The 22,416-nt window shown below is 33.2% G+C and overlaps 1 protein-coding gene across 1 annotated transcript in view; it reads left to right on the top strand.

Annotated features, from left to right (window-relative positions):
• Window positions 1–22,416, top strand: part of LOC111509324 (importin-4) — a 75,228-nt gene that overhangs the window by 17,916 nt on the left and 34,896 nt on the right. The window contains exons 4-7 of the mRNA XM_074186667.1: window positions 71–256; window positions 3,556–3,813; window positions 7,760–8,555; window positions 18,445–18,680. Of these exons, the coding sequence (XP_074042768.1) occupies window positions 71–256; window positions 3,556–3,813; window positions 7,760–8,555; window positions 18,445–18,680 (1,476 nt within the window). The remainder of the gene's footprint in view (window positions 1–70; window positions 257–3,555; window positions 3,814–7,759; window positions 8,556–18,444; window positions 18,681–22,416) is intronic.

Genomic DNA, 22,416 nt, shown 5'->3' with positions numbered 1-22,416 from the left:
CACCTACCTTATACAAGTTGATTTATGATTTTATTTTTGATAAACTTATCCAATTGATTATTATTTTCAGCTGGGAATGTATACCTTATCAATCATGACAGAAGTAGCTCAAAGTTCTTTTATAGTTCATGCCGAATCGTTTGCAATTTTGTTTACAAATATGTTGAATCAGTTGCCGGAGCTGAAATCAGATTTAGCGTATTACACGGTAATGACTATGAAAAATTTAGTTCCTGTGATAGGAGGGCACCAACATGTGAGTATTTTAAAGCCTTGATGATTTATCTTTAAAATGTTTGAGAATAAAATAATCAAATTGATATTCGAGACATTAATTTGCATCTTGAATTATTATTAAAAATCATTTAACGGATAAATGAAAAATTCAATAAGAATTCTGCCTGGTACCTACTCCATAATGCATCAGTGCTAATGCATTTTGGAGTTTGATCGTATATACAGTGTCACACATAAAGTCCGCATCAAATGGGATTTTTTTTGTTCATCTCTTCAAGCAACTTTGTATATCTCCATTAGGTTGTGCTTTAAAAATGATGCCAAATAACATGCATATGACCGATCAAGTGATTTTTCTTCCCTGTCAAATTTGACATTTTATCAAAAAAATGTTCAGAAAAGCAGTTATTGCTCGAAATTTCGAAAATCGGTAAAGAGAACAGATGATTGTTTTTTCATTTTTTACCCATATACCAATTTTTAGCTCTCTAGTACAAATTTAGTTTTTTTACAGTTTTTCGAAAATTTGACATTAGCCGATTTCTCAAATTTAGCCAAACCTCAACAAAGTTGGTGCTTTATGCCTAACTTATCTTTCCAACGCATTTTTATTACCAATTGCAATTCTAAATACAACTTATTTCGCAAAAATTTAAAACACCAGAAAAAATTATGCCAAAAATGATACAAAGTTGATACAGTTTTTAAAAACAGATAAATATTTCACTTTATTTCCACTTTTTGCGAAATAGCTTGATACATAAGCATAATTAAAAAACAATATCAATGAAAAGTCAATAATTTATTTTTTTACTGCACTTTTCAAACAGTTAAACTTTGATTTAATAATTACGAAAAATCACAACGAAATTAAACTAAGGGTACTGTGGAAACAATTGAACTGAACTGAATAAGCAAAATATTTTATTGTCATATGACATTTGTTGAATAACTCAAAATAGTGTTTATCAGTTTTATATTTAAAATAGTTTATTCGTTGTCTAGTGTGTTGTTAAAAATGCTAAATCTTCAAGAGAAAATTGAAATCGCTTTAATATGCGGCGAGAATACCGGTCACCGACAAGTAGCTGATATTTTCAATGCCAGACATCCTCCAAGAAATATTCATCAGTCAACAGTTAGTAGGATAATAGCTAAGTTTTAGAAAAGCACATCAGCCTTCTAGACATACTGAAGAAGTGGAATTTGAAATATGTTTGGATGTCGTAGAACATAAAAAAACAAGTATTCAAGATATTGCAGATAGAACAGATGTTAACCGAGAGAGTGTACGACATATTTTACACAAAAATAAGTTTACGCCTTATAAACCGAAATTTATCAATACATTAAAAGAAAGGGACTTCGATATGCGCTTGTATTTTTCTTTTTGGTTTCAAGGGGAAAAAGAAGAAAATTATCATTTTCCTTATCAAATTTTATGGACAGATGAAGCGACCTTCTCTTCAAATGGCGTTGTGAGCTCGCAAAACTGCAGGTGGTGGGCAAAAGAAAACCCACATTTCGTAATCGAATGTTGAGATCAATATTCGTTTAAGACGAATGTATGGTGTGGCATATTAAACGATCAAATTATAGGACCATACTTTTTTAGACATAATTTAAATTCTGCGGATTAGCTACACTTTGTGAGTACCGAACTATCTGAAGTTTTGGATAATATGCCCCTTCAAGTAAGAAATGTTGTGTGGTATCAGTGTGATGGTGCACCTATTTATACTACAAGGGTGGTTAAAGAGCGTCTTTTGGAAATATTTAGGGGCAAAGTAATCAGTCGCAATATGGAACACTTTTGGCCGCCTAGATCTCCTGATATAACCCCACTAGATTTCTTCTTGTGGAGTTACTTAAAACAAAAGGTGTATAAGCAAAGACCTTTTCGAGAGATATAAACCATTTAGAGGCAGTTATTCGAGAATGTGTTGTAAGCACGAAACCCCGTAGTATAAAGAATGCAGTTAAAGATGTTTTAAAAAGGACAATTGATTGCATTGAACGTGGTGGTGACTTTTTATTTTGTATTTCTATTGGTATTTACATGGTGTAGGCATATGTTTCGATTTGATTTATTGTTCTTAATTTAAATTATAACTTTATTTTAACAGATGTTAGTTAGAATTTTTTACGGTTTAGTTTTCTAGGCAACAAAATCTAAATTGATTTCTGAAGTAATTTTGTTCATTCATACCTCATAAAAGATATTTAGTAAATGTGAAATTACTTTCGTATAATTCCTTCCCTTAGTTAAATTGCGTTGTAATTTTTCGTAATTAGTAAATCAAAGTTTAACTGTTTGAAAAGTGCCGTAAAGAATAAATTATTGACTTTTCATTGATATTGTTTTTTAATTATGCTTATGTATCAAGCTATTTCGCAAAAAGTAGAAATAAAGTGAAATATTTATCTGTTTTTAAAAACTGTATCAACTTTGCATAATTTTTGGCATAATTTTTTCGGGTGTTTTAAATTTTTGCGAAATAAGTTGTATTTAGAATTGCAATTGGTAATAAAAATGCGTTGGAAAGATAAGTTAGGCATAAAGCACTGACTTTGTTGAGGTTTGGCTAAATTTGAGAAATCGGCAAATGTCAATTTCGAAAAACTGTAAAAAAAAACTAAATTTGTACTAGAGAGCTAAAAATTAGTATATGGGTAAAAAATGAGAAAACAATCATCTTTTCTCTTTACCGATTTTCGAAATTTCGAGCAATAACGGCTTTTCTGAAAAAATGTCAAATTTGACAGGGAAGAAAAATCACTTGATCGGTCATATGCATGTCATTTGGCATCATTTATAAAGCACAACCTAATGGAGATATCAAAAGTTGCTTGAAGAGATGAACAAAAAAAATCCCATTTGATGCGGACTTTATGTGTAACACTGTATATTACTGGAGTTTTTTCCCAACTCCCAACCGTTATTTTAACACCTCGACACGTGTTTCGATCACCAAGTGATCATCTTCAAGAGGAAGATCAAACTGCATTTTAACATCCAGTACGAACATCTATATTTTGGACAAGAGGGGATTTTGGTGAATGTTTTGTTTTGAGTACCTATAAAAAATAAAGTTCCCGGCTGAAAAGACATCAGGACTGGAATCTCCTATTCTGCTTGGTCGGGATCTATACAAAAGCCAGGATTGGAACTCAAGTAGTCAATGTTAACCAAGTCACCTCAACAATTTACTATGAATTAGTTTAAAGTTGAAAGTCTTACTATAAAATTCAGTAAACATTTTTGTTTTTATGTATTATGTAACTGGTACATGCATCACCACTCTCTCTTTTTTTTAGATGATAAATGTTTATCATTCATTACTGCCAAAAATTTTGGAAATAATCAATAGTTCCGCCCAAGAGGAAGAGAAGAAAACATGTGACATGCTAGAAATAATAGAGGAACTTATAGAATTTGCGGTATCTGTTGTAGTACCGCATGTTAGACTCTTGATAGAAATGTGCCTTCAACTAGCTAGTAATAATTCTATGCCTAAAAGTATTCAAATCAAATCTATAAGTGTTGTTGGCTGGCTGATTCGTTCCAAGGGAAAGGTTAGTATAGAACATAAAAAGCTTTATTCATTCTAAATCAGTTCCTATATTTAACAAACACTTAGCCTTTGGACACATGTTCCAAAATTTTTCATTCACCTATATGTTTACCAAAAAAGTTATGTTTCTATTTAATTAGATGTAAATATAACATGACAGTTATGAACGATTACTGGCGCCATTTAAAGATGTCGGTCAGTCGGGTTATCAATTTATTATACCCAGTCTGCCAAAAATGGTTTCTGGCAGCTTGGAAACCGTCACGTTTGTCCTCGTGGGCTCTATGAGATTTTCGTCTGCTGTTCTCATGATACCCAACACATTTGTTTCATTTAGATTGAGTAAAATAACGACCTTTGGTTTTGGAAATATCGAATTTATTCCATACTTTGCGAACACACTGTATAGTGGCTACCACATAAAACTATATGCTATCTCAGACTAGTGATGATAAAATTAATCTTGTCATGGTTATTCAACTCAAAAATAATAATAATAATAATAATATTTATTCACACACAAGGATAATAGTACAAGGATAATAGTACAAAATTGTAATTTGAAAACAAATTTCTAAAACTAACGGTGAGTAAATTTACAGCTTACGAAGTACAAGTACTTGTTTGCAAGTTTTAAAAGAAACACATAAGACATTACTAATTGAAACGAAATATACATACACAGAGTGTATAAGTTCATCTAATAAAATGATCTAAAATTAAAATCTAAAAGCAAAAACTACTGAAATATCTACATTGAAGAATTCAATGGTAAAAATGTCATTACTTTTATTATACTTTTTTTTTTAATTCTATTCTATTCATTTTAATCCATTGCCTATTTGATTCAACTCTCTATAATTTCATGAAAATAGTTTCTGCTTGTATTTTGTACATAATGTTTAAGAGTTTTTTTGAAACGGTGTGCGCAGACCTCATTTTTAATATCATTTGGCAATGTATTAAACAACTTAGGCCCAAGATATGGATAGCTTTTTTGCCCGATCGACTTATACATAAGGGGTGATTTGTAATTATATTTATGCCTAGTTGAGTAATTATGGTTTTGCATTATCAACTCAGATCTGTATATAAATTGTCTCAGATTTGCTTGTATGTAATATAATTGTCTAACATCATTAACACCAGCTTCACAAAACAGCAAGTCACTAGAATATCTTCTATTCTTATTGAGAAGAATTTTGAGGAACCGTTTTTGCGAGATTTCCAGTATATTGTAATAACTTTTCGAAAGACCCCCCCAACCAATGATTCCATAATTCAAATGAGATTCTACTAAACTCTTATATATCATTATTTTCTGCTTGATATTGAGATATTGCGTCAGTTGTTTGAATTTGTACAGGATACAGCGTAACTTTTGAGTCAGAAATCTCACATGTTGGTCCCATTTAAAGTGACAATCTAATACAATACCAAGGTATTTGATATTTTTGGCTTGATTTATTTTATATTTCTTTTGGATCATGATATCAAAGGTGGGGAGTGCATTTTCAAAGCTACTGAAGGGTAAGTAAACTGTTTTGTTGAAATTGATTGACAATAAGCGATGATCAAACCACAATTTTATTTCTGTCAGGTCATTTTCAATTTTTAATTTAAGTTCATACCAATTATTGTCATTACATATTATGACGGTATCATCCGCAAAGCTAACGATCTTTTCGTTTCTCTCCATTTGAAAAATATTGTTCAGATATATCAAGAACAATACAGGCCCTAATACCGTGCCTTGGGGTACACCACATGAGATTTCTTGTTCTTCACTTTCACTGTCTTGTATTCGTACTTTCTGTTTTCTGTTCTTCAAATAACTTCTGAAAAACGAATGTGCTGTACCCCTTACTCCCAAATCTTCAAGTGTGTCCAGAAGAATGGAATGATCCACGGTATCAAATGCCTTGGCTAGGTCTAGGAATACACCAATCGACGGAATTCCTTTATCTAGAAAGTCATAAATATTGTTTGACACAATGGCAATTGCGTCTTGCGTGGATTTTCCCTCACGAAAACCGTACTGAGAATTTGACAAAAGTTTATATTTTGAAAGAAATTTATTAAGCCTAACTTTCACAACTTTTTCTAATATCTTGGCTATAAGGGATAAGGGATATTGGTCTGTAATTTGTCACTTCACTCCTCTCGCCATTTTTATAGATTGGTTTAACAATCGATAGTTTGAAAGTTTCAGGAAAGACGCCCTTTTCTAATGATTTATTGATAATAAATGTTAGTGGTAGTACAATGGCGTCGCACATTAAAACCAATGTTTCTGCAGTTATACCATCATGTCCAGGTGATTTTTTGAATTTCAATTCATTTATTATGTTTTTCACTTCAATCGGGTCTGTGGGGGCGAGAAAGAGGGAGTGACAACTTACAGTTTTCTTTTCTTTATAATTACTGGGTCTATTTATTGAACTTGATAATTGTTTTCCTACATTAATGAAAAATTCATTAAAGGTTTCGGCAATTTTTTTGGTTTCGGTTATCATTTGACCATTTTTGTCTTTTACTTCATTGATTTCTTTATTATTATCTGGTTTGCCGACTATCTCGTTAACAGTTTTCCATAATTTTTTTGATGAGTTTTGTTCTTTTTCAACCAGTTTTCCGTAAAATGCCTTTTTTGCCTCTAAAATTGATATTTCGACCTGTTTTTTGTGATCTCGGTACTCTTTTTTCAGTGTCATTATTTGGATCTTTTTTGATTTTTTGATAAATGTGATTTTTTTTGTTAATCATTTTAATCCAGGAATTAGTGATCCATTTTTTTCCTTTTCTTTCATCATTTTTAATTTTAATGTATTTTGTAGCTTTTTGAACGCATTCTTTTATCATAACAACTAGTCTATTTGATACAGTCTCCATATCTTGTTCCAGCAGGAGATCATTCCACTTCGTTTCTTGCATTACCTTTATCAATTTATTTTTATCAATTTGTTGAAAGTATTTATTTCTGTTTGTGAAGTTTTTACCGTTTTTATTGTCTATTATTATTTGAATAAGAGTTGTATAATGGTCGGTAATTGAACTTTCAACGGTTATCGGCAAGATAGTGTCATACATATTTTGTTTTGAATGAATAAATATATGGTCTAGACATGATTTTGCATTTTTTTGAACTCTGGTCGGAGTGTTTATCGCTGATCGAAAACCAAGTTCACTTAATGTGTCTAAATAATTTCTTGTTTCTATACTGTCTATCATCAAATCGATGTTGATATCTCCTATGAAAATGTTATAGTCATAATTTTCAGTCTGTGTTTTCAGTATATCATTCAGTTCGTCTATAAAAGTCTCTATATCACTTGCTGGTGATCTGTAGAATGCATTTATTATTAAAGTATTGTTTTGTGAAATAGTTTTAATTCTCATGAGAAAGCTACCATTCAGGGCTATAATTTTATGGAGTGATAGATATCTGATCTAATAAACGCAACTACTCCATCATTCTGGTTGTAAATGCCCGAGTTATACAGTGTTTTATAACCATATATATTATAAACTATTATATCAGGAATGTACCACGTTTCAGTCAAGATAATACAATCGAAAATTATGTCAAGACCCTCAACAAATATTCTAAACTCATCCAAATTACTAGCTATGCTGCGTATATTGTTATGGATTGTTTTACAGTTAGGACTACTATCGTTTATTTTTAAAATTTCTGTAGTGTCCTTCGAGCTTATCAACGGATATGTGGAAATGTGGATGATATTTTAGTTATAAATTTTGGATATTAAAGTCTTTGGTCTTTGAGAAACGATATTATGAACTACTTTTTGGTACATCATAAAATTCTAATGATTTAAACATACTACCTATTTGTATTTTCATCTGCATCTCTGACCTGTTATAATACCCATATTTTCCTGTTGATTTGTTTACTTTGAGGATCACTTATGGATTTTTAATTTCAGGTAGTTCTAAAAAATAAACTTGTCGAACCAATAATCGACATCTTGATTTTACTGATGGCACAACAACCTGATGATGAAGGCAATGAAGAATACTTTCTAGGGGACCCTGATCAATTCACTTCGATAACTATCGCCACGCAAACATTGGATCTGATAGCACTACACATACCTGCAGAGAAAGTTGTACCCTATATTCTGACGAAAGTTGAACCAGCTATCCAAGGAACAGACATTTATGCTCAGAAAGCTGCATATTTGGCACTTGCTGTACTTGCAGAAGGTTGTTCCGAAAGTATAAGACATAAATATTTAGAATCTATTTTGAAATGTGTGTGTTCTGCTATCCATAATCCAAATACCGTTGTCAGGAATGCAGCATTTTTCGCTTTGGGCCAATTCGCAGAACATCTTCAGCCAGAAATCAGCCGATTCGCTTCAGAACTATTGCCAGTATTGTTCGAGTGTCTGGGACAAGTATTTACTCAAATGGATGTTGAGAAAAAGGACCCACCTAGTTTAGACAGGCTTTTCTATGCTCTCGAAACTTTCTGCGAGAATTTAGATGACGGGCTTCTGCCTTATCTTCCCACATTAATGGACAGGCTATTTGTGGCTTTGGATCCGAATGGATTCTCTTTACTGCTGAGAAGAGTTGCTTTAAGCACGCTAGGATCTGTTGCTAGTGCTGTGAAGGAAGATATGCTACCGTATTTCGAGAAAGTCATTAAAATATTGAATCTGTACATCAATTCGGACCCTAATTCTGAAGTCCATCAACTTCAGTCTTATGCTATAGGTAAGAATGTAACTAGGGTGAGTCCTCAAATAACGGGATTTTTGCATATCTGACTATTTTTGCTTGAATGCCAATGAAACCCTTCCATTCATCATTACAAGAATACATGTTTACTTGCTTCTTTATCCAAAACAAGCAACTTTCCTGATAACTAATAATGCAATGCTCTTTTCAAAGTGACTATCACCAACCAATTTGGTGTCTTCAGGAGATGAAGGAAACTAATTCCCAACATTAGGTAGAAATTTGCAGGAAATTTTCTCGTGAAAGTTATGGCAATTTTTAACAGAATGATAATGCGCTGTTTGGAATGGGACTTTTGTCACTTTTCAAAGTTCACATACCACACTTTGCTATTTGTAGACTTTCTAAAGCATCAAAAAATCTAGTGTCTTATACCGATCTCAACAATGGGGAATGTTCTTCCTGACGAAAATCAAGTATTTTTCATAAAAGAGCTCTAAAACAACGCATTTTAAACTTGTCATTTCAACGTTTTTCTTTAAAATATTATTTAAATACTTAAAAAAGAGGAATGAAATAATGCATTCAACATTTAAAGGGATTTGTTTCTTTTTCACCATTTGGCAACATCGGTTATAGCTAATAAAGGACAATGAATCTGTTACTGATATGAGACAAACAAAGATGACATATTTCAGAGGCGTGCTGTTCTGTTTACTTATGTTCCGAGTTCAGAGACATTCTGAGACATGACATTTTGTGCACCTAACCTATCTTCCTCTATATAAATAAATAACAAAACAACTGTTCTTTATGTGGCTTGTGGAGGTGGTATTGAACTATAATTTATATTTTGCCTTAATTGTTGATTTATGATTATTATTGGTTCACCCCAAAAATTAAAGAACTCTCAGAACTGGTTAGGGAAACAGCAGAAACGGCAAAAAGACTTGATAATGATAGTTATACATTAAGATATAAATGTTTAAAGAAATATTATGAAAATCAAGTTAATATAGCAAAAAGAACCTTTAATGACGATAGAATACTGAACTCCAACAACATGAATCGGGAATGCTGGAATATAATAAAAGAAAACACAAATAAGGAAAACAAGGATAAAATAACTGAAATGATAAACACTGAGGGTGCAGTCTTAAGAAATGATAAGGATATAACTAACTTCTTTAACACATATTTCATAGAACAAAACAAAAACAAAGGTTCAGAAAATTCAAACCATACCCTAAAAATTAAATCCCGGCTCCACTCATTTTATTTATACCCTACCGATCCTGAAGAAATACACAAGACTATATTAAAAGTTTGCACCAAAAAAACACCGGGTATAGATAATGTACCAGGAAATGTCATGAAGGCTGTTGGTGACATTTCATCACATTCACTAAGTATTTTAATAAATAGAAGCTTTTATGAAGGTAAATACCCTGAACAATTGAAGTTCTCAAGAGTTGTTCCACTCTACAAGCAAAAGGGGTGTAGAAAGGAGGCCAAAAATTATAGGGCAGTGGCGGTTCAGTGTCACATTGGAAAAATATATGAATACTCTTATAACGTAAGACTCTGCAATTATCTCGAAAGGTTTAATATTTTAGATAGTTCACAGCATGGGTTTAGAGCGAAAAAATCTACCGCGACAGCGGTATCTCACATCCATGACGCGTTGAACAAAAAAGAAAACATAATGGGACTGTTCTTTGATATGAGCCGGGCGTTCGATACCGTTGATCACAATTTGTTGAAAGCCAAACTGTATCATATTGGTGTTAGAGGCCCGTGTTTGGAATGGATACATTCATATCTGTCAAATAGAAATCAACAAGTAGAAATCAACGGTGTCCGATCCGAGCCGATTGAAACTAGAATAGGCACTCCTCAAGGATCATGTTTGTCGCCAACCTTATTCAATATATTTATAACTGATCTACCCATGGAGGTAAATAAAACAAGCTATCCAATTATTTATGCAGATGACACTAATTTAATCATCACCGGACACTCAAGGGGGGAAATACAGGACAAAGCTGACGAATCTATCAAAAACATAACCCAATGGTGTGGTAATAATAACATATCTCTGAATATAGACAAGTCAATAGCTGTTTACTTTAATACAAAAAATGCCACTGTGAACCAGAGCATACTACTTAAAACTGAAGAAACATCATTAGAAATCTCGACCTGTACAAAATTTTTAGGGGTCGACTTGGATCAAAAACTCACATGGAACGATCATGTTGAACATACATCCTCAAAACTGAGCTCATATTGCTTCATTATTAGAAACTTGTGTAACACATTGTCAATGGAAGTACTGAAACTACTATATTTTGGCCTTATTCAGTCATGCCTGTCATATGGTCTGATTTTCTGGGGAAAAGCCCATAATAGTGGTCAATTATTTATCACTCAAAAAAAATTATAAGGTGTATGCTGAATTTATCTAGCAAAACATCTTGTAAAAACCACTTTGTTGAGCTGGGTATTATGTCATTACCAAGCTTGTACATTTACTCAATAATTGTTCACATCATAAATAAACATAACTCTCTCAAAACAAGAAAGGATGTTCACAATCATAATACGCGGCAGAAGGACACCATCAATTTATGTTTCTCTAGATTATCAATCGGACAGGAGAATCCCAATTATATAGGAATCAAATGCTACAATAAAATATGTGAAATTAAGAAATTTAGAGAACTCAGCACAAATTTATTTAAAAATTATCTAAAAAAGTTTTTAGTACAGAAATGCTATTATTCAGTTCAGGAGTTTTTGAATGAAAATTTTGACTCGGACCACATGAAACAGTAGTCTTTTGATTCAAATTTTTAATAAATAATTCTAATTAGTATTGATAAACTTATATTTCATTTATTAATTTTTAAAGTGTGTACATGTACCTATTTATTTATATTAATTTATTTTATTTTATGACCAAAAAGTGAAATTGTAATATTATTATAACCTACTTATTAGTGGTACTTGTATTGTAACATTCAGTGGAAAATAAATTGTCTTGTCTTGTCTATATTAGGATTTCCTAAATAAACTTATTCATTCACTCATTCTAGGCGCTATTGCCAATATGTGAATTAGAAACAAATCCCTTTAAAAATTAAAACCCAACATTTGAAACATTAATTTGAATACTTTTCGAAGTGAATTTGAATAACTCATGAATTAAACTTAACTTTATTTTGTTCAAACTTGCATTTGCTGTAATAACCCAAATTGAGGAACATTCCCCATTTCAGACAGTTTTCATTTATTGTATGGCCGTTCTCTAAGGCGTGTTGAGCGATACTAGATTTTTCAGGTCTACAAGTTTTGATAGCTCACTTAGTCTGACCGATATACTTTTTGTTACACTCCTCACAGCTTATTTCATATACTCACGGTTTTTCATTTTACAACATCTTATCTTCAAGGTTACCTAATATTTGTTGAAGTGAGCAAGAAGTTTTAAAGGACTTTCACATTCAACTCTCTAATGCTGTAGTGTATCTTGGTTCATATGATAGGGCAATAAACTTCGAATCTGTCCTATTCAAAAGCCGAAGATTTATGAAGATTCTCCCTAAATTTATTTTTTCTAAATTACTTATCTAACATATTTGAAGAATTTCCGTTGATTTCAGCTATTTCTCTTGTAGTATTCCGATTATCAGTAGGGACTGACGAGACATAAATGAGTAATCCCTGATGAGGTAACCGAAGGGAATGGGTTATTCAGTTTTGTCTAGGCGGTCTGTTAGCGAACATGAGAGTTTTATTTTTGTATTGAAATATATATTATATTACAGTGGCGGCGAGTAGAAACAATTAGGATCATAAAGAACGGTAAGGAATGATTGAGTAAATTATATAAGTAGAAACATACAGAAAGAAACTTCCCGAGTTCAGAATGTGGTGTAAATAACAGAAAATATGTAAAAAGAAACCAAATCTGAATTACACTGATCACTGAAAAGCATAATAGTAATAAACGGACAAACTGACAAAACCGCTAAATTTCTATGTGACTAAGGGTCACATAACTGGACTGAATAGTTGGTAGTTCATGTTAGAATGATTCACAAATTTCTGACATGGAAAACGACTAGCTTCAACCTTAAAAAGGTTTAAAACTGAACTACTGCAACATATTTTTAACAAATGTAACTGAATTTATTACAAATAAGATGATAAGTCATGATTTTAGAATATTAATTGATTATTTCTAACTTATCATTTTGTTATTGTATATTAGGAATGTATCCTATTTGCCAAATAAATGTTATTATTATTACTAGAAGTTTAAACACTATACAGTGTGTCAATTTTAAAACTTACAATGGGCTATATCTCACGAACGAAGGCTGACATCGAAAAATGCTTGAAACCATTTCTAGGATAGTAAGGGGGAACTAACGTGACATGAAAGAGAACTCGCCCCTATCAACCCCTTAGGCCCCGCCCACCAAAACACAAAAAGTTTAAATTGCAAACCCCTACTTGCGATACATCATTGAAAATACTATAAAAAATGCTATCCAATGGTATAAATAATAATTGTATAGGGTGAAGCAATAATTGTGAAACTTTGGCTTGAATGGAATATTTAATGAGGTTTTTGTTGAACTCCAAATTTATTTTAAGTAAATGTTCAAAGTGGTTCCGTTGTTTTGTAAACAATAATACAGCCTATTTTCAAATTCTGCACAAACTTTGGCAAATGTTGTTCTAGTAATGGCGCGACATGCTTGCGTAATTCTTTCTCGCAATTCCCCAAGTGACGCAGGTTGAGTTTTATAAACAACTGACTTGAGGTGACTCCCACAGTAAAAAGTCAGGTGGCGCCAAGTCTGGTGACCTCGGTGGCCACTCAATGGGACCTCTCCTTCCAATCCATTTGTTCGGATAATTAGTATCCAACCAGTGCCTAACTGGAGCTGCATAGTGAGGAGGTGTTCCATTTTGTTGGAAGTGCAGCAAATCTTCATCTACAGCTAGGTTGCCTTGGTCGTCTCTTTGGTTCTCTAATACCACGGAGAGCGTTGAATTATACCCGACAGGCGTCAGTGCAGGAATCTTCACAGAAAATGTCCTGCATATGCAATTGGCAATACAACTGAAAGAGTCGACCTTCAATTCTGGAACGGGCACACTTGCAGACCGGTTTCGGGCTTATTAGCCACTCATCAGTGCAAGATAGTGACCATCATCGACCTAAAGTCAATGATATTCCACAACTGAAAATCGGAATTCTTTCAGAGTATTTCATTCCTCTTCCGAAGTTGGAGCGAACATCACAAAGTGTCACTCCATCTAGTGGACGACGTATTAACCAACTGCACATCCGTAATTTACCCGATTCCTCTGTATAAGGAAGAAAAACTTTCTTATTAGTCAGTGGGCTATGCTTGAAGACTGGCGATGAACAAATAAAGCAAATGAACTTCAAACGTTCAGGGGTCAGTCCATTAAACCTACTGTGTAGGTATATCGAGACTGGCTTGAACGTTTGAAGTTCATTTGCTTTAAATATTTAATCTATTCGTGAGCACCGGCCAAGTAACAAAGGACAGAAAAATGGTAAAACATCATATTGATGATGATACGATATTGGCGGCTCATCAAGCTGATCCTAGAATTAGTTTGAGAAACTTATCGCTTCAACTCAATATGAGCCGCAGTAAAATATGGAGGTGTTTAAACAGGCATAAAATGCATGCGTTTAAACCCAAATTTTTACATACTTTGCACGAAGGAGATGAAATCCGCCGTATGGAGTATTGTTTATGGATGCAGGGAAATTATCTCAATGACAGGAATTTTTTAAAGTATATCTTATACAGTGATGAGGCTACCTTCCCAGAACATGAGGTTTTGGGCTGAACAAAATCCAAATTGGGTGGTGAATTGTAGAGACCAAATATCTCAGAAAGTTAATGTGTGGTGTGGTATCCTGAACGAAAATATTACCGAGCCATTTTTTTTCGATCAAAATTTAAACGGACGACTATTCGTTGATTTTCTCGAAAATGCATTTTCCGATGTTTTGGAAGAACTACCTTTGGATGTGAGACACGCCAAGAGGAAGATTAAACTTTAATCTTCCTCTTGAAGATGATAACTTGGTGATCGAAACACGTGTCGAGGTGTTGAAAATAATGATTTGGTGTTGAGAAAAAACTCCAGTATAAATATTAATTGGTTCGGTTTACTGTCAAATTTTCCAATTAAATTTTTTTCATTTTCATTTAAAAGCAATGATTGTTTTCAAATGTAATAATAAAAATAATATTTATTTGGCTACGTAACATAATACAATATGTTTGTAGCAAGTCATGTTTGGCTTTACATTTAAAATTCACAAGTTGAAATTTACACAACAATCACATATGTAAAAACTTTGAAAGTCAAAAAGAAGTAGTGACTTGTATGTTACCACAAAAATGTGTTCTGAAGTCATCGACAGAATAGAAGCAATGCCTCAACAAATAATTTTTCAATTTTCTCTTGTATGTGTTTAGACTGAGTTCTTTGAAATCTTGGGGCAAAATATTGTACAGAGAATATCTATGGAATTTTTTTGCGATAAGTGAAGACAAAATCGATTTATTCTAATGTGGTGAGCGTTTCACGTGTTATATTCGTGATTATGACATTGTTTCGCCAAGGATGGTTTCTTCTTATGGATTTCAATCAAAACGTAATAGAGAAATAAAGTTGGCAATGGCATAATTCTGAGTTTTTTGAAATATTCTTGACAGTGATCCCTGTATCCAATATTAGCCAGCACTCTCAATGCCTTCTTTTGCATCCTAAATATTTGATTAGAATGGCATGAATTTCCCCAAAGTTGTACATCATAACTAATATGACAGTGAAACAGTGAAAAATATGAGGTTTTTAATATATTTCCACTAGTGAAGTACTTCAATTGGCGAAGAACAAATAGTGAACCCGAGAGTTTTCTCTTCAGTTGAGAAATATGTGCAGACCAGTTGAGTCTATTATCTAATGCAGTGGTCGCCAACCTCTTCAATGTGTTGAGCTACTTTGTTAATTTTGGAATAAACAGCGAACTACCCACACGGAAGCCACGTAACGCAACGTAAATGAAATAATCCACAGTTAATTTATCATTATATGTATTTATTTTACTATTTAACTGGTAATACATAATACATAGGTACTAATAATAAACTAATAACAAAATAACTAATATTACTAGTACGTACTTGTTCATAGCTACATTCCTACCTATCAAACGAAGGTGTTTGAAAAATAAACACAAACTTTTATCCAGCCACAACGGCATGTCACGTATGATTTAAAAATAGTTAATAATAACAACAAAAAAGTAACGCACTATCATGAACATAAACATTGAAAAAAAAGCACGTTCAATGAGAAGGCTGACACTCAGACTCATCGATAATTTTTTTAATGTTTGCAGTATAATTTGATGCAGCCATTCGAATACAATTATCCAAATGTTCATCTGTAAGTTGATTGCGATATTTGTTCTTAATAAACTTCATATTGGAAAAAGAAGATTCACACAAATAGGTTGAACTGAATAATGCTTTCACTTTCAAGGCAACACGACATAGAACTGAATATTTGTCTTTACTTACAATAAGCCAGATACATTCAGTACTTGAGACTAACGATTTTAAGGCTAAATCATTTTGAAACTCAATGACTTCCATTTCTGTTGCAGCGATGCCTTCGCCAAAGTTCTGCATAACACAAGTTGCAAACTGTTGGATATCAATTTCCATAAAGGGTGAAACAACAAACTGCGCTACTAAAGCCATTTCATTGAAATCCTTAAAACGATTTTTGAAGTTATTCTTCAGGGTAGAAATTATTTCTACATGATATTTGTTGTCATAGGGTTCTAATGAATTTTGAGATATTTTTTCTGAAAGAATAGGAAAATGCTTGGCATCGCTGTTAATTAGGTTTTGTTCGCAAAACTCCAGCTTTTTGATAAATGCTTTTATATCGAAATCATTTCCGCTAGTTCTTTGTCTCTCCCCTGAAGCTGCAAATTAAGTTCGTTTAATTTCTCTGTAATGTCCACGAGAAAACCAAAATCTCTAAGCCAGATTGAATTTTCTAGTTCCGGAGTCGGTTCATCGCGTTGTTTGAAAAATTGAACTATGCCAGATAGGACATCATTAAAACGTTTCAGCACCCGTCCTCTACTTAACCATCGAACTTCAGAGTGAAGGAGTAGGTCCCCGTATTGACAGTCAACTTCATCGGCCAAGGTTCTGAATAATCTTCTTTGTAACGCTTGAGCTCTAATCTTGTTCACAATTTTTACCACCAGTTTCATAACGTTGTTTAGTTTCAGGGAATTTCCACATAATGCTTGCTGATGGATAATGCAGTGGTAACAGAGAAATTGCGGAAAAGTTTCATCTTTACGACATAACGCCACCAGACTCTTATCACAACCCACCATAGCTGGAGCGCCATCGGTTGTCAAGCCTACCATTTTCGATATTGGAATTTTCTCGGAAGAAATAATATTTTTTAAATGAGAAAACAACTCATGTCCAGTAGTGTGTCCTTTCAGTGGAATGAACTTCAAAAGATGATCTTCTTTAATCGTAAAATCACTAATAACCATCCTGACGAACACGGCCATCTGGGCAGTGTCAACGACATCTGTTGATTCATCCAGTTGAAGTGAAAAATAAACACAGTTATCCAAGTCAGTTCTTAACTGTAAAAAAATATCATTGCTCATTACTTCTACACGTCTCATTACTGTATTAGCAGAAAGTTGCATAGATTTTATAGCTGAAACTATATCGTCTCTATTTCTAAAGTTGGCAAATAACGAATCAGCAGCTTCTAAAAACGCCTGTTTCATCATTTTCCCGTCTTCATAAGGTTTCTTTTTTTGTGCAATTATCTGGGACACACGGTAAGATGCTTCAGTTGCAGCCTTATTTTTGTCGACTGTTCTTAAAAATATTGATTGTTGTCCAATTAACTGCTTTTTTAACTGTTTCAGTTTCTCCTTTCTAGCGGCAGAATGTAGTGGGAATGATTTTTCAAAATTAGAATGTACAGTTTTATGATGTCTCTCAATATTTCCTTTTTTAGCAACGGAGACCGAAGTATTACATAACAAACACACATTTTTATCTTTAACTTCTGTAAAAAAGTATTGTTCTTCCCATTCCGAATGAAAATGGTATGTCTTTACCTTCTTACAACTGCTTGCCATAATATTATTTTTGTTGTTCTCTACTAACCCAACCGCTGGACGTTGGTTACGCGTTCAGTTTTAAATTAAGCGCAATGTCGCCGCGCCGTGCGTATTTATCCCGTTCAAAGCAATCCAGATCGTTCTCGAACACTAACGCGCTGGTCCGGCTGGTCGGTTCTAGCCGATTCTAGCTTGATGGCCCAGCGGCAAATCGCTCACCGCAACGTTACCGCTGTTTATGTTTAATATTATGGCAATTAGATTTTTTTGTGGAATTTTCGGAAGCTTCTCTGATTTTTGCAGTTTGTATTTTTTAAATTAAAATCGTTGTGAGAGCTACCAGAATTGCCTCCGTGAGCTACCGGTAGCTCGCGATCGACAGGTTGGCGACCACTGATCTAATGTAATGCCCAGTAATTTAACTTTATTAGTTTCACAATTAGAGATAATTTGATTATTGGCAGAAATCTGGATGTTTTGTGTTTTCTGACAATTTAGTTTCAGCTTATTAGATAGAAACCACTGATTAGCACCATTAGATACCTCGTCGAGATGAGACTGTAACATATCATTATTTTTTCCGACAGAATGAAAGTGGTGTCGTCCGCAAAGAGAACCGATTTCCATGTAATGGGATTATTCTGAGAAATAATAACTAGTTGATATTTTTTTTTCTAGAGACATTGGCTGTAGTTGCCCAGTTCATAGGTCCTCAAAATTTCAAACCTCTAGCCTCAGAATCACTTCAACTTGGCCTCAATCTATTAGATCAAACAACGGACCCCGACATCAAAAAAAGTGTGTATGCACTTTTTGCATCTTTAGCGATTGTAATGAAAGAAGAAATAAATCCGGCTTTACCTAAAATAGTCAACGAGATGATTGAAAGTATTCAAAGTAGTGAAGGAATTGTGGTAAGCAGAAATAACAAAACTGTCTCAAAATATTTTTTTGGTATTCTTAATGCTCGCGTCCAACAGTTTCCGCTTCGCCACTGAATGTGTGGTAGACGGTAATGGGCTTGTTTCTTGATTGTTGGTTTATAGTTCACTTGATAGAAATTTTAAATTGAAAAACAGTGCACTTTGTTTCATCTCTCTACCGTAGTTTTCCCGTACTTAATTATTAAAAATGGAATGTGGTAGGGTGGTGACGTCACGACCCTATTCCCGCTTCTTATTCGATTGACCAATAGGACCAACATTGCCAAATCCTAAAATTTACGTAGCCTATTAATTATCAATTTAATTATGGAAGTGTATATGAACCCGTTAACGTTTCAATTAATGGAAAAGTCTCCACATGGAATAAAATGTACACGAAAAATCATGTTTGGAAATAAGTTCTATATCTAAAATCAGTACACAAAGTCGATAGATCACAAAATATTTACCCAAACTATGATTTTATGCATTATACAGCGTGACTCACGGTCGATGTTAGGTTAGACGTTTCTGGAAAACGCAAAGCATGATTTTTCTGAAAATTTCACTTCTCACATTTCCTTACCTGTTCTATCGATCTAAAATATTTTCAGCATTGCGGCGTTGCCACTTCCATCAAAAAGTCCTAGCAACTTTATTTTTTTAAATGGAACACCCCGTATATTGATACATTTTTGGAATCGCTCTGGTATTTTAATACTTTTTTGTTAATAATGTCCTATACCTATCTCTATCTGTTTTCGAGATGAAAAATAAATTGTGCTAAATATGGTCCAAAACATAGCCTTAATTGAAATTAAGTACATCAGTACTCTCAATTCATGAAAAGTTGATATTTTGATGATAGTTTGGGCAAACTCGAAATATTCAAATAACACCAAGAAATCGACTCCATATCATACAGGGCGTGCTAAAATGACTATTATTTCCATTGTGCATAAAAGTAGTCAAAAGTTAATTTTTTCAAATGAAACCCCCTGTATATTACTCGGTAAATTGAAAGATGGTGAAAAATGCTTCAAGATGATATATCATGTCCTTACACCTAAATCGTCAAGTTTTCTCAATAAAGTCGCTTCTTCTAGGAACATTATTCTTTTTTAGAATTTGGATTTAGGTAGCAGTGGAATTATCAAGCTTATAGCAGTTCGGTCACTTTTATAAGTAATTTACAAAGAGTTATCGACGGTGTTTCGAATCATCTTCCAAAATGAATGCAAATATCGATTATTCAAACGAAGTTCTTATGAAATTATTCATTATACACATGAACAAAGTGATCAAATCATTGTCAGAACGTGTAAAAAATTCAACCAAGTGTATCCTGAATTAACACCAATGAACTAGAGGAAGTTTGTAAGGTTACAAAATAATTTCCTTAACTATGGCTCAAAGTTTCCAGGGAACAACTGTACCAAAAATCAGTCATTTCTAGGTAAGAAGTAAGATTTTGTGGGCTAAACATGTGAAAGTACAGACGATAACAGAATAGGATGATTCAAAATAACAACACTGTAAACAAAATATCACATTTTCACAATAAATGCTGAAAATGTTGTCCATTACATTCTAAACACTTTAAAATGTTTTTTTGTACGCGACTTGTGGTTGCTTTTTCAATTTCCTGGGGATCCAGATCTTCAATACTCCGCACTATTCGCCGTCGCAATTCTTCTTTGGCAGGCACCGGAGTACTGTATACCCTTTCTTTTAAAACACCCCATAAAAAAGTCAAGTGGCGTGAGATCGGGTGATCTCGGTGGCCAATCCCACGGCCCTAAACGCTAAACCAACGATCGTCGAAGAGTTCGTCAAGTTTCCTGTAAACTTCCTGGGTGGAATGAGCTGGCGCTCCGTCCAGTTGAAACCACGAATTCCTATATTCCTCTAAAGGCAAATTTTCAAGAAAATCAGTTACAGTCGTCCTTAATATTTGGAGATATCTCTCTGCATTCAGTGTGTCTTCATAAATAAAAAAGCTAATTTTATTGTTCTTCAGAATACAAAAAACATTCAGGTCAAATTTTTCTTGAAAACCCATTTCTTTTGTAACATGAGGATTATGATCAGCCCAAAAATGTTTATTCCTTCTATTGAAAATACCATCCCTCGTAAATTTTGATTCGTCGCTCCAAATTATTTTTGACAAAAATTCCCGATCTTCCTGTGTATGAATCAAAAGGGATTCACAAAAATGCATTCTACGTTCGAAGTCTTCTGCTTTTAGAGCTTGAACTTTGGTAAATTTATACGGATGCATTCCGTGATTTTTCAAAATTCGTTGTACTAAAGCATGTAATACACCTAAATCTTTTTCTGCACTGCGAATGGAAGCTTCTGGATATGCATAAAAATATGCCAAAACGTTAACAGTATTGTCCTCATTTGAAGTAACAGGTTTTGGTAATGTTGAAGGCGCTTTTAACATGGAGCCATAGTTAAGGAAATTATTTTGTAATCTTATAAACTTCCTCTCGTTCATTGGTGTTAATTCAGGATACATTTGGTTGAATTTTCTACAAGTTCTGGCAATGATTTGATCACACTGTCCTTGTATAATAAATGATTTCATAAGAACTTCGTTTGAATAATCAATATTTGCATTCATTTTTGGCAATTTTTTGAAACACCGTCAATAACCATTTAACATTTACTTATAAAAGTCACCAAACTGTCGTAAGCTTGATATTTCCATGGCTACCTAGAAATCAAATTCTTTAAAAATTATTTTTTGTACAACTGTTATTGAAAATCTCTTTGATAGAAACACTTCAATCAGAACACCTACCAAAAAATTATTTAGAAAAGTTCACACATGCAGTTCGTGCTATTGGTAATATTAAATCCCTGTGAAGTTACTGAGGATGACGAAGTAGTATTCAGTCCAACTGTAGAAAGTCCTTCATGATTAACCAATAATCCTCCTTAAAATAACGTGAGTTGGCGTATGTAGTTGTAACATATGTCTTGTAATCCAAAGATGGTGTGTTCAAATTCCATGGACCTTATAATTTTTTTTATTATCAGCAGTAACGTTATACAAAAAAAAAATTGTATGATACATTTGTTACAAGTGATTTTATTTTGCTCGTGAGTTTGCTCCACTTGCTGATGCTCGTTTTGCAATAATCTCCACTCACAAAATAAAATGCCACTTTCAACACTTGTAGGTAAAACGTAAATAACTATTTTTCCACAAAAACGGCTTTATTTGCTATAGCAAACTCCATGGTTTTCATTTATAAAATATTAAATAAAATGACCCCACCATACTTGCTATTCATCACCATTCTACTAGGCACAACAGTCACATTCATATAAATAGAACAAATACAAGAAAAAGTATGAGCAGTTTATTTTTTAAAGGTTTTGTCCAATTCAATGATTTACCTGATTCAATTAAATCTACTCTATCATTAAAGATTTTCAAGAGCGAATTGTTAAAATATATTCATGATGGAAATTGAAAAATTCCTTTTTGTTCAGTTCAAATTATGTACGTATATAAAGTTGTAATATTTATATAAATTTTGTTGATTACATTATATTTTAAGTTAGCTAACCTGTATATTAGGGACTCCTAATTCAATAAATAAATTCAAATACAGTCAGAGTCACATATAAAGTCGAGTAGTGCAATATGACAAAATTTCGGAGATGGAATGTCAATTTCTGAAAAAAGTGCGGTGCCTCACAAGAAATTAAT

This window comes from Leptinotarsa decemlineata, unplaced genomic scaffold, assembly GCF_025532065.1.
Source record: "Leptinotarsa decemlineata unplaced genomic scaffold, Ldec_3_MD MMD2_P_RNA_scaffold_4, whole genome shotgun sequence".
In the NCBI taxonomy this organism is placed as follows: domain Eukaryota; kingdom Metazoa; phylum Arthropoda; class Insecta; order Coleoptera; family Chrysomelidae; genus Leptinotarsa; species Leptinotarsa decemlineata.
The sequence above is the reverse complement of the archived record's forward strand: the minus strand, read 5'-3'. Positions and strand labels throughout refer to the sequence as shown.